The sequence below is a fragment of the Malaya genurostris genome, chromosome 3 (genome assembly GCF_030247185.1).
Source record: "Malaya genurostris strain Urasoe2022 chromosome 3, Malgen_1.1, whole genome shotgun sequence".
Lineage (NCBI taxonomy): Eukaryota > Metazoa > Arthropoda > Insecta > Diptera > Culicidae > Malaya > Malaya genurostris.
The window spans coordinates 28,996,971-29,010,493 of record NC_080572.1 but is presented as its reverse complement, the minus strand read 5'-3'; the positions used below and the strand labels follow the sequence as shown (position 1 = coordinate 29,010,493).

At 34.4% G+C, this 13,523-nt stretch overlaps 1 protein-coding gene across 3 annotated transcripts in view; it reads left to right on the top strand.

Annotated features, from left to right (window-relative positions):
- The window catches only part of LOC131434927 (transcription factor collier), a 128,074-nt gene that overhangs the window by 21,843 nt on the left and 92,708 nt on the right, over positions 1-13,523 (top strand). For all 3 annotated transcript variants that reach the window (XM_058602216.1, XM_058602217.1, XM_058602214.1), the window contains exon 2: positions 4,060-4,213. In XM_058602216.1, coding sequence (XP_058458199.1) covers positions 4,060-4,213 — 154 coding nt within the window. The remainder of the gene's footprint in view (positions 1-4,059; positions 4,214-13,523) is intronic.

Sequence of the window (13,523 nt, the reverse complement as noted above, 5' to 3'; positions counted from 1 at the left end):
ATTAAGCTTTCCAACTGGGAGATTGAAAACATTTTGGAAACGAAAAACTGCCAAAGCCGTTTTTGAAATCCGTCCACTAGTTATCACCCAACTCTAACAAATCATAGCATTATTGAAATCTCTGACTCATCAATGCAGAGCAGTTCAAATTGAACTTCTTAGTGCTAAACTCGGCAGTTCAATTTGAACCTCTGAGCAGATGTCTTTTTTGACGTGCCGAACGAAAACGTGTTTTCGATTATTTCCTGCCGAAGCAGGTTTGGTAATTTTGAAATCATTTCTCTATGACCTTTTGCATTCCTGGTTATGTACGCCATGCTGAAATCGCCTACCACACCAAGTATTTCAGCAAATTATTAGACCTTCTTCTTCCGAAAAATCTCCAAAACTACCAGACGGGACTTGCTGGTGAGAAACTCCAAACCGGGGATCTGCTTTGTGTTCACTTTAATGGATGTCTCGTCGTTCATTACAGTACATTTCGGCTGCACCAACCACTCGCGTTACAGCTTCCCAACGCAAAATTTGGCCATCGTATTCTGTTCATTGGTTTGATTAGCTCCCCTTCGTTACCTTGAAGACATTAAGTCCGACGCGCTTCATTGCCTGTTGGACGAACAGGATGAATAAATTGACCTTTTTAGGCCTCGTCCAAACGTTAACGTTGTTAACAGACCGAAAAAAAATTATTTTTTATATGAGAATAAAAATTTATTTTAATGTTTTTTCCGTTATGATTCATATTGATTATATCGTTTGAATATACTTATAGTGATCTCAAATATATTTTTTTATTCTTTGATTGTTTGTTGTGATATGAACTTTTCGCTATAACCAAAATTTTATTATTTCATCAACCGAACGAAGACAACTTTTTCATTGGTTTCTAGAGTGAACTCGTATCATTTCTTTCATTTATTTGACGTAAGCATTTAGCACATTATGCACGACGAGTTGAGTAATGAAGTATTTAATTTATTTTTCTATTATTAGTTACTGTTGCCTAAAATACTAGAAAGAAGGAAAACTAAACAGTCATATTTACGTTTGTTCAGGAGATATTTTATAATGTACATTGCCATCATCATTCCAAAATTATTCATGATTTGAATTGCAAATTCGACGAAAATTGCTGTCGTTATAAAACAATCAATTGTTAAACAAGGAAAAACAATGATTTTATTTTAAAACATACAACTCCCGGATTAAATAATTCAAACACTAAATCCTATCTCACAATAGCACTGGATGAACTATTGCCATTGGTTTTTTTCGCGAGAAAATTTTAACTATATTGGAACCCGCATCTGATCAAATTTAATCTCTGCAACCAGTTCAGATTTTAATTATCCGCTGTGAGTGATTCCTTTTGGCCTCACCAACAACCAGACAATAAATCAAATCAGATACTCTGAATTATGCGCCTCTAGATTATAGCTATATGAAGCCTAAACTGATCGATCAGGTATATAAACTGACAACTGTCGAGCAAAATCAAGCTAGACTAGGATGAATCCAGCCTGCACTAACTGTCAATCGGGGTCCGAATTAATGTCGCGAAACGCGTATCACTTTAACTAAATTATAGTACTTAGATTATACGCGTTGCCGCGGATGAATTAATTGAATAAGTAAACTATACTCGGTTTCGGATTGACATTTGAGTAGTTAGCTCCAATTTCATCAATAAACTTTACCATCCCTCTTTGCATGTACGCTTCGTATGTATGTATGTATACATGTTAGATTCTGCTCGGTTCCGATGACACCCTGAAGAACTATTAGAACTATTAGAGAATCCCTTTTTTGTCCCTTTAAGCGGAAAACTGATCTCTAGGCCTCAATTGTTTGTCTCAAACTCATATGTTTCTTTTTTTTGTTGCAGACAAATCTACGGAAAAGAGTAATTGAATTATTTAACCTTTTACTTTCAGACAGCAGTACTCGTTGTTTGGCAACATGCAAAACGAATGCTTCATAGTTTCTTTTTATTTTTGCTACATGACATGAACTAAGTAAACAACAGCACCAACAAGCACATAGGTATCTCGTTTCCCCGATACCATACATTATTGATCCTTGCGGCTTAGGCCTGTCCAAAATCAGAAGGACCTATGCATGCGCTAGCTCAATTTATCAAACAATAAATTTGATTAGTAACCAATTAAATTCGAACGAGCAAACACCCAATCCCTGACCAAGGCAGAAAATGGTTTAGGATGTGTATAGCTTGGCCTTCGGACAGTACGAGGGTTGCATCTTGCCCAACCGGCAAATAGTGCGTATGACCCCCGATGTCGAACTGGTATTCATATTTTGTTTATTACCGTTATAATTTCATGCTTTCGGACTTTGTCCGAATCGTTATTGGTACCCTCCAGGTCGTTTGGTAGCGCTATCACCCATTCATATACAATATGCACATCCGTCCGTCCTTTCGATTGTCTTTGACTGTCTCTGTTTCTCGCTGCAGTAGGGATCGGAACGCAATCAAATGGTTTGGAGGATTGTTATTTTCCGAAATGTTGGCCCGTTACGGAAATTGACCAACATTCGATAGTGACTGCAATATCAACCACTACACCACTGACTGTTCTATGCAATGAGCTACTCCAATTTATGCATTCGATGCCGGGAGGATATTATCAATATTTCGATGAAATTTTATAGGAATACGTTTTGAATAAATTTGTACTGTTTTGCATTTTAATGCTCACGGCGGCTCGGACATTGTGTCCAGTATAATCGCCCTTGACAAATCTTGTTGTGGAACGGACAATTGGTGGATTGGATGGATGAAGCTGCGAAGAACATATTGCACTCTTCATTGCAGTTGTTCCTTGCGGTGTTGAGATGTGGTTAGGTGCCATCCGGAATTCGGTCATGCAGAGGTGTGCAAGTTTTGTCGCCTCCGACTTCACATAGATGAGCTGTTGAGTCAGATTAAAGCAGTTGTGATAAAAAATGGCACTTTGAGTCTTGGCTAACACATTCTACCGTAATAATATGGAATTGAAATGCACATTTAGAAATAAATATTTTTATGCACTTTTGATGCAAAACATACAAGAATTATCAAATCAACCGATAAATAGTCAAACAATTTTAAGCTCGTTTTATATCCAATAATTGAGTTGATCTTATAAACAAAAGGCAACAAATGCTTTAAAAGCCTGTTCGCACTATATCGGGACGACCGGGACAAGACCATCCGGGACTATCCGGGATGTTTTTTTCCTCATCGGCGATGACTGAGCTGCCGGCGTGTGTATTAATTGGAATCCCGGATCCGGGATAAAATCCATTTGGTTGCCGCCGATATTCCTCGCCGAGTTTTTCGCACCGTCGGCGTTGGAAAAAACTCGGCGAGGAATATCGGTGGCAACCAAATGTATTTTATCCCGGATCCGGGATTCCAATACATACACGCGCCGGTTATTTTCTTACGTTCCATTGTCCTTAAATTCAGTATTCGACACTCTCTGCTTCTGTTGGGGGGTAGAATTGTTCCCAAGAAAGTGTGGTGTAATGAACGAGTCTCTAATGGTCAAGCTGCGTTACTGTTAGTAAAGTTTATATGGATACCAATATCAGTGAACAGAGACCAGAATATCACCTAGAACAACTCGCCGACAGTTTGTTCGCCGATTGACCAATTCAATGCGCTGTTGCTGTAGAATATCCCTGGGGAGCACATTCAGTAGATCACCGTCCACCACGCACAACGATATGGGTTCATAATTTTCAACCGGTTGAGCTCTCTCATTATATTGTGGTTCAATATAGAACGCTTCAGGCCACCTTCACACATCCAATGCTGAGCTAGAGGCGCCCATATCTGTTTGTATGCTCCACTCTACTCTCTTCGGTAGGTGTTAAACGCAAAATGCAACTAATGGTTCAATAACTTTTTACGACATGGGTATGATTCGAGTATGCTTGGTCAATTAAATCGTGTGGTTACTGCTTCTGTACTAATGGATAGTATCAACAATATTGTATCTTCTGTGCCGCTAAACACAAACTAAATTTATTTTCTTTTTTTAATTCAATTCACAGCTTAGGAATTGGACGAGCTCACTTCGAGAAGCAACCGCCCAGTAATCTGAGGAAATCCAACTTTTTCCATTTTGTTGTAGCATTGTATGATCGGGCAGGACAGCCGATCGAAATCGAGCGGACGGCGTTCATAGGGTTCATCGAAAAAGACCAGGTAATACAAATCAGTTGAAATTTAAAAACGTGTTTTAATTCACCTAGTGGTGTAATGATGCCTTTCTCAAATCTCTCATATTCTCATATATAAATGTGTGGATTTTCGCAAAATAATTTTGCTTGATTCTTGAAAAACAAAAAAGGTTTATCCATCAACTAGTATAACCTACAGACTTGCAGTTACTGCCGAAATCGGAATCCGGGAACCGGTACAATAAAAGTCGGTTCGAGAAAAGTGACTGCGATTTATATCGTCGTAATAAATGTTTTCTTCATTTTCTCGGCTGTCCATTACTAAGGCAGTACAGTTAAGGATTGAAATTGTTCAGCCCTTGTCGTACATTCACTGGAAAACTTTCCTTTGAGCTGCGCAATTATTTCATATAACTTGTCGATTTTTCCTTCATCAAAACTAACTGCTTTGTTTAGAGCAAATATATCTCTTCTAATGCTGTTTATTATCTTTTGATATCTCTCCATAATATATTTAACAGAAATAATTTTTGTTTTGACAATAAGGGCCACGGCAATACTCGAGATTGATTCATTTAAAATATCAATATTAACTTTTTGGGGGTATTCTGGAACGTTTGAGTCCGTAATCTCTATTGTTTTTGCTGACGTTGTTTCTAATGTTTCCTGACTGAGAACAATCTACCTCTTCGCTACTCGATATGTCACCGCTACAAGATAGAGTAGCTCAAAACGACATGATTCGCAAATTAAATTTTTTTGTTATGCAGATTTTTGTTCTAAAAATTTGGCAGTATTTTGTTTTGGACTTCACCTACAGCATATCAAAAAATTTAAAAATATGATACGTTTTTTGAGATATTTGAATTTCAAGAGTTATTTTTAAAGTATAAAATAAACAGAACATATGTCAACAGTACTAATTTATTTACATAGTAATAAATAATTATTACGAAAGGAAATTTCCATCACTTGACATAGGTGTGATTTAAAAAATGTAAAATGCACTGTAATTTGCATTCGGCTAGCAAGTGGACCGCATGAATTTATATGCACCATGTATCTGCCAAGCAGTTATGTGCTTCTGTGGTTTAGTCGAATAACGGGCGAAGAATAATATTGAAGAATTATAAAGAATATTGAAATATAATTTATAACTAGATGACCCGTCGAACTTCGTCTCGCTCAAAAATTATTTGTTCGAATTTATGCTTTCGGAGAGCAGGAATGTTAAACGACTAAGTGGTTAACGTTTCTCTCCAATATTTTTCTGAATAATTAACCTACAATGAATGGAATTCGACACACATTCACTTTAGTCTAAAACAAAAAAGAAACGTCAACAAAAATCCATGTGAAAATATGAAAAACTTCTCTTTAAGAGTTGTTCATTCGGTAAAGTAGGATATATTTACAATTTGTTTTTAGCCCAAGTAACCAAAAGTTCGTAAGAAAAGATTTGACTTAAGCAGCATACAAAGCATTCTGAACAGTCCATTTTTAAGGAATCACTCATACTTGAATGTTCGCCCGACGCAGCAGAACAAACTTTGAAGCAGTTCCTTGTACAGCTTTTAAACAGCGAGAAAGTTTTCTCAGAACTTATTCTGTATGATCAAGTTGCTAAAAAGAGCCATAGCTCTAATAAAGTGGATAATTTTCAGGTACTGTTGAACTTTTTGTTGCTTGGAGAGACGACGCTTAAATTTTAATTTGATATTGATCTTACGAATTTAAACATTCTTCACAAAATGCGGAATATGAAATATAAATATAATAGTTTCAATCCATTATGGTTATCATCTTGAACTATTAGCTAATCATTGATATCTAATTGCCACTTATTGTGTGCGCTTAGTCTTATCTAAATCATTAGAAAGCAAAATGCAAGGAAAATCTCTTAGTTTGACCATAGTGTTTCTACAGCACAATCTTTTCATTGATTCATTCAAAATTTTTCTAAATTGTTAAACTCGAGCCCGCGATGACCAATACTATTCATCTGACTCCATTGAACACAATTCTTCAACTGGTAAATGATATCAGAAGTTTTTCTCCTGCTTACAGCGGTTTTCTAGAACAGTCATATGCATTCCGTCATTGAATCATTTGGCAAGCAATAATGTTGATACCCAATCAAGCACGTGGTTCGAAATGAAGAATTATGTGGATCAAGTATGCATGTGAAATCTCCACACGAAACATCTCGTTGCGCACCAACAAAATTTTTCAACGATCTAGTGTTCTTTCTTTCGACGGCCAAGCACTTGTGCAATTCAATTCGTTGCGCGCCAAACATCAATCGTATATCTAGCAATCATTGACGACTTTTTCAGTGAAAAATTCCATTGTCCATACTAAATAGCTTTATGGATTTTTCCCACTTTTCCGGAAAGTTCCCAATTCCAAAAAAGAATCATGTATCATCCGTTCGTACGTGATGCGATTACAAAGAATGATCTCTGCATGTATATATATGTATATATATATATATATATATATATATATATATATATATATATATATATATATATATATATATATATATATATATATATATATATATATATCTATATATATATATATATATATATATATATATTATATATATATATATATATATATATATATATATATATATATATATATATATATATATATATATATATATATATATTTATATATATATATATATATATATATATATATATATATATATATATATATATATATATATATATATATATATATATATATATATAGAGATATATATATATATATATATATATATATATATATATATATATATATATATATATATATATATATATATATATATATATATATATATATATATATATATATATATATATATATATATATATATATATATATATATATATATATATATATATATATGAATAAATGTAACGAAATATCCTTATTTTAAAGGAAAATAAATAAATTAAGAAAATGTAGAAACAGACTGATTCCTACATAATGAAAATAATCAAATCTACACAGTAAACAAATATGAAATTTACAAGTGAAGCGAAAACATATATGAAACAATTCATAAGAGATTAAATCGTCAAATGACTGAATTTTACAAGAATGACAAAAATCTGTGATGAACATAGTCAGTTTATCATGCATGAGTGTAAAATTACATGTTTCTGCACTCGAAAACATACTAGTAAAAATGTTTCATATTCGCCTTTGCTATCACTTTAGTTTCACTTTTATGGAAAATAAATTCCATTTGATTGGAAAAACTCTTTACTATTTCGTGACACAAATAGTAACAGACACAGATACTAGTATTTTGGTATGTTTTGCTTTCTCATATAGAAAATAAAGAAAGGCTATCACAGTAAAAACCGACTTTTTAACCAAGGCCCGGAAGAAAACATATACCATTAGATTCAGCTCGACGAACTGAGCATATTTCTGTGTGTGTGTGTGTGTGTGTGTGTGTGTGTGTGTGTGTGTGTGTGTGTGTGTGAGAGAGAGAGAGAGAGAGAGAGAGAGAGAAAGAGAGTATGTAACAAAAAGATGCAATCACTTTTCTCGGAGATGGCTGAACCGATTTCAAATGAAAGGTCTCATGGTCCCATAGCCTGCTATTGAATTTTATCCCGATCAGTTCCGGAGATATAGGATGATATGCACCAAAAAAGGAAGATAATATGCACTCACATTTTTCAGAGATGGCTGAACCCAAGTAACACCTGTAACTAATTCATAGAAAAAGAAAATAAAACATATGCTACATAATGGTCGCATGGAAGGCACAACGAAACACGCCGGATCATGATAGTGACAACGAAGTCAAAATAATGTTACGGATTCACATCTCATCATAGTATGCTACAATAAGTATCAACGTGACTTTTTGGTAACCTTATTCTTACAATATGGTCGCATGGCTGTTTTTGGTTGCCAACTAGTCACCGCAACGAAATGTGACAATAAAAAAGTAACACATTGCTACACTGCACAAGTTAAGTAATGATCTCATATCGGTTACCGTATTCGCTGTGGTTCAAAGAAGAAAAAAAAACACTGTCGGTTGAAAGCTTTCATACATTTTTCCAGCCTAAAAGTATCAATGAGTAAAGAAAAATTACTCAATTTCAAAAGAAATTGTTATAGTTGAATCTGCGCTTATGCGAAGCGCTATTAGAATTCCACGAGCAATTTTCTGGTATTTGTGCGAATCAAACTTTATTTTGTTTTGAGAAGTATATTTCCTCTACAAAAGAGAATGTCTGTACTCTTTGTCACGGCAGTATGTGATTAGGAAACTTATGCAAATGGCTACCAGTGCCAGTGAATTAAATATTCATAAGTTTGCAAAAAAATCATTCATTTTATGGCACTTGGTCAACTGTTTGAACTTAGATATATAAAAATTAATATTAATTACCAAAAACATTCTATTTGAAAACATTTCAACTTTTCAGCTCGAAATTGCATACGACGGGAATAAAAGTTTGAATATTATTTTTTTGTCGATGTGTTCAAATCCAAAATATCGATGGCGCGCACGTTTTTACTAAGTACAATGATTAATTTCACCATAAATATGGAGTAGCACATAGTTTTTGGATTTTAAACAAGCTCGAATTCTATAATTCAGTTCAGATCATTGGATACAAATCTTTGTCAAAAAATGTTGCACCGTAAAACTTCAACAAATTGTAACCAGACACAAACGTAATTTTTTCCGTTTCATTGTGACTGATGTACGGACTGGATCAAATCAAATATTCGTTAATGAGAACTTGTTTAGCAACTCTTAGGAAGTCGCATAAGCTCCGCCTCTTGCGCTTTTCAGGTTACATAGCAGTTATAATGCACGTTGCAAAGTCTTCAACTTGTTCCATGAGTTGGATACATATAAGTTAATGTCATTGAAGTGTAATAACGTGTGCTACTTGGGAACCGATTTTTACGTACTTAGATTCAAATGAAAGGCCTAATAGTGCCATAGTCTGCTACTGAATTTTATTTAGATCCGACTTCCGGTTCCAGAGTTACATGGTAATATGTGAAAATTAGAGAAAAAGTGTGCACTCAATTTTCTCTGAAATGGCTCAACCAATTTTCACAAACTAACATTTAAATAACAGGTCTTATAGTTACCGAAACATTTCTAGAACATTTTATCCGAATCCGACTCCCGGTTCCGGAACTAAAGCGTGATAAGTGAAAAATTATCAATTTCATTAGTATTTTTCACGAACAATGGTCAAATACAGGTACAAATCCCATAAAACTGTCTGATAAATTCTTCTAGTTTGCAGAGCTTGTTAGTTTGTGGGTATAAAAACCTAATTCTGCACTACTGGTCCCCCCTTTTCCTGTTCCGGAAGCACCTAAAATGGTGAAGAAATAGAACGATTTTCAAAAATCTTGATTTGAATTGAAGCACATATTATCTTTGAAGCTACTGTGAATTTCATCCGGATCCGAGTTCTCGTTCCGCAGTTAGAGGGCAATGAGTGTCAAAGTTTTCAAATCGCCATATAGATTGAAAATATGTACAACACCGAAAGAAGAAGAAAACACAAAACGAACGATGCTTGCTTTGTTCTATTTCGTACACGCTATGAAGAAAAGGTTACGGTGTGTGATATTTGTTAAAGACGATGCTTCGGCTGATAAAATTTTTAACTATTCTATGATAATTGCGACCGAAAGAATAAACGAATGTCATTGAATTCAAATTTACTTGAAAAATATGCAATTTTCACAGCCGGTTATACACGGAACGCCCGAAATTAGCTCTGCGCCTAATTCGTATTACTGTTTTTGAATTAGTTGATTAGTTGAATTTCCAAAATAACTATAAAATTAGTTAAAATTTAGAATTTACTGTGCTGAAAAAAACTCTTATTTTTAGAAAATGTGTTTAGTTGGCGAATATTCTGGACACTAACCAGCAATATTTCAATCCAACAAGAAATTCTCATTGACAACTAATTTCGTTATTAAAATCAGAAACTTTGATTCTATTTATCTATCACCGTCATTACTGAAGGACAGCAGTGTCAAAGCAAAACAATCCATTCAAAAGCTAAAAGGGACAGTCTCGTTGAAACTGCTCGCAAATTGTTTAGATGTTTTTCGCATGTGTTACGATATATCCCTATATAAATTTCTAAACCGATATGTAAAAATGACGTAAACTGTTAGTGGAAAGTGTATTTATTCAGAATTTGTGCGCAGTTGAAGCGATTGTGGGTAATAATGTTTTTACGCGAAACAGTGAAGTGAGTTTCGAATGTTGCACTCTAATTGTACACGTCAAATGATGTTTTTTTGTATCTTCTCATTCCGGGCTACGCCTTCCGGTGTACTACTTGTATTCGGTTTTTGTTTTCCGAGTGCTCAAAGTTTTCAGTGAGAGAGTCGATTTCGCGAAGTCGAATGAAGAAAACAACGATTTAGAAGTAAAATTTTCAAAAAGAAAGACATAAGTTTCGCTTATGTCTTTTTCTCCAATACAACATCGTATTTATACCTGCAAATATAGAAAAGAGAACCGCGACTGAAATTTTTTTCGGTAGTAGTGTGCCATCTAGTGGCTAGTAGTCATTACGGTGTTAACGAGCGCCATATAGCTGCTAATTGCAGAAACCAATTCAACCATTTATGTTGGTTGAAAACAACGTTTCATTTCTCTAATTCAACTAAAAAATTAGTTGAATGGATATGAAGTGTGCCTTAGCTAAGAAATGACAGCACGTTTAATTGGTGAATTCAACTAAAAAAATAGCTATTTCAACAAATACTTTATTATTATTAAGGGAATTAGAATTAAAATATCTAAATTAGCAAAAGTAAGATTTTTTTAGTTGTCTCAAAAAATAACTAACTAATATCAGAAAATCAACTAATTTTTTCGCCAAAATGCTGATTTCGGTCGTTCCGTGTAGCCAGTAATACCGTTCCAATTCCAGTTTCGGAAGAATTGGATATGGTGATTAAAAACTGCCAAAGGATCTCACTCGCATTTCTTCAAGAAATTTTCTAGTATATTATAATTAAATAGAATTTATTTCCATGAAAAGCGATTTAGTTCATTCCAACAACCACTCTTAAAAAGTAATCTAGTTTGTAGAATCAACTACTACCTGATAGGTAGCATAACAGTTCAACACAAACTATTTTGTACTGACGGGTCAAAGACGAAACGAAACGTCAAACTGGTCATGTACCATAGCACAAAAATAGGTTAACGTCCAAAAAACCACAATCAGAATCGGCCACTGGAATAGCTCAGGATTGAATTACCCATTTCTAGAGCAAATATCATAAGTGCATTGCAAGTAGCAATTATTTTATGCCTGCTTAGCCGTGTATGACTGCTAGGTAGCATAACAGACAAAAGGTGAAGCTAATAAAACATTTTATTTTTCTCACAAAAATTTACGAATAATCCATCTAGGTCAGGGCTCGAACATACGGCACCTGGCTTGTAAGGCCAACGCCCTGGTATCGAGAATCATCCACAAATTTTCAATGGGATTGAGGTTGGATGCCATTCGAACGGTTCCATCCGCATAGATCGAAAAAAAGATCTTGGCAGTATGCTTCGGGTCGCTGTTCTACTGAAAGATGAATTTTTTAGGCCTTATCTGTATCTGGATCAATATTTTCTTCTTTTACATGTTTTGGATGTGGCACTTCGATTTTTTTCCTATTTCCTGAACTCTAGCGGATTTTTATTATGCTCTTTAGGCTTACTTTGAAAACTTAAGCCGTTTCACTGATGAATGAGCACATCCAGGTAACTGTGCTACGAAACTGTGACGAACCGGACCGGAAACTAACAGTCCATCGTATTCTTCTTGACTTGGCGCTTGATATTGTTTTTCGTTCTGCACATCACGATCCTGAAATTTACGAGTCAAAATATTCAAAAATTTCTTATTCAAAAAGTTTCTCATTTTTTAGCCGAATATAATGTCAACACGAGTACAAATGCACCAGGTCCGGCCGTTTACAACAAAACATGTCAAAATATCAAAACACAAAAAATCGAGGGATCGATTTAATATAAAATGATATTATTACTCATGTGAAATTGTTTTTCACTATTTCAAACTTTAAAACCTGTTTTAATTCACCTAATGTGTAATCTCTCATAGAATCATATATAAATGTGTGGATTTTCGTAAAATAATTTTGTTTGATTCTTGAAAAACAAAAAGGTTTATCCATCAACTAGTATAACCTACAGACATAAATCAAATACATAAACATAGATTTCCGACTGTACGGTGACACTAATAAATCAAACTGTCTCTCAGTTAAACTGTTAAAAAGAAATTTAATCAAAATTATTAACTAGTAAATTACCGTAAATCAAAAGATGAAAAGTAACATTACTACATCACTTGACATGTAATATCATACAGAAATGTAACCAAAGAGAAACAATAAATATTTAATGAATGAAAATGTACGGTGACACTAACAGCACTTCTAGTGAGAAACGGGTGTACTTTTTTTCCATTAGCTACTGTGGTTTTGTTAAATGCGCAGGCAACTTTATGCATGCATTTTAGGAGCATTTACGCACCCATTCTCCACCAGACGCTGCTCAACTACATTAGTATTACACTGGGAAATCTATGTTTATTTGATTTATGCTACAGATTTGTAGGTACTTCTGAAATCGGAATCCGGGAACCGGTACAATCAAAGTCGCTTCGAGAAAAGAGACTGCGATCCATTTTTGAGTCTATAGTCACAATATCCGGTCGTTAATCGAAAACCGGGAATCGAAATAGCCGACATCAATTTGTTTGGCCGTCTACTGACAATGACTATCGATTGGAATAGTTTAGAAATTAGTTTACGTGTCTTACTTACCGCTTTTAGTAACGATATAAATATTTTAATAATCTTCACCCTGTAATTCCGCAACCGGATGTCGAATCCGGATGAAATCCAGGGATTCAATATGGAACCACGAGACCTTTCATTTGAATCTATCTTCATTTGTAAAAATCGGTCAAACCATCACTGAGAAAAGTGAGTGAGATCCATTTTGGAATATATGATCCCTATTTCCGATGCTTCTAGAATCGGATACCGGGAATCAGGATAGCCAGAATCGGTTTATTTTATTTGTTCACTGATAATTGCAACCGATTGGAATAATCAGTTTAGAATTATATAATTCTGGAACCAGAAGTCGCTTCCGGGTTAAACTATGGAGTTTTGTAAAGGAATATGAGACCTTTCATTTGAGCTTAATTTTAGTAAAATCGGTCACGCCATCTCTGAGAAAAGTGATGAAATAATTTAAAATTGTAATT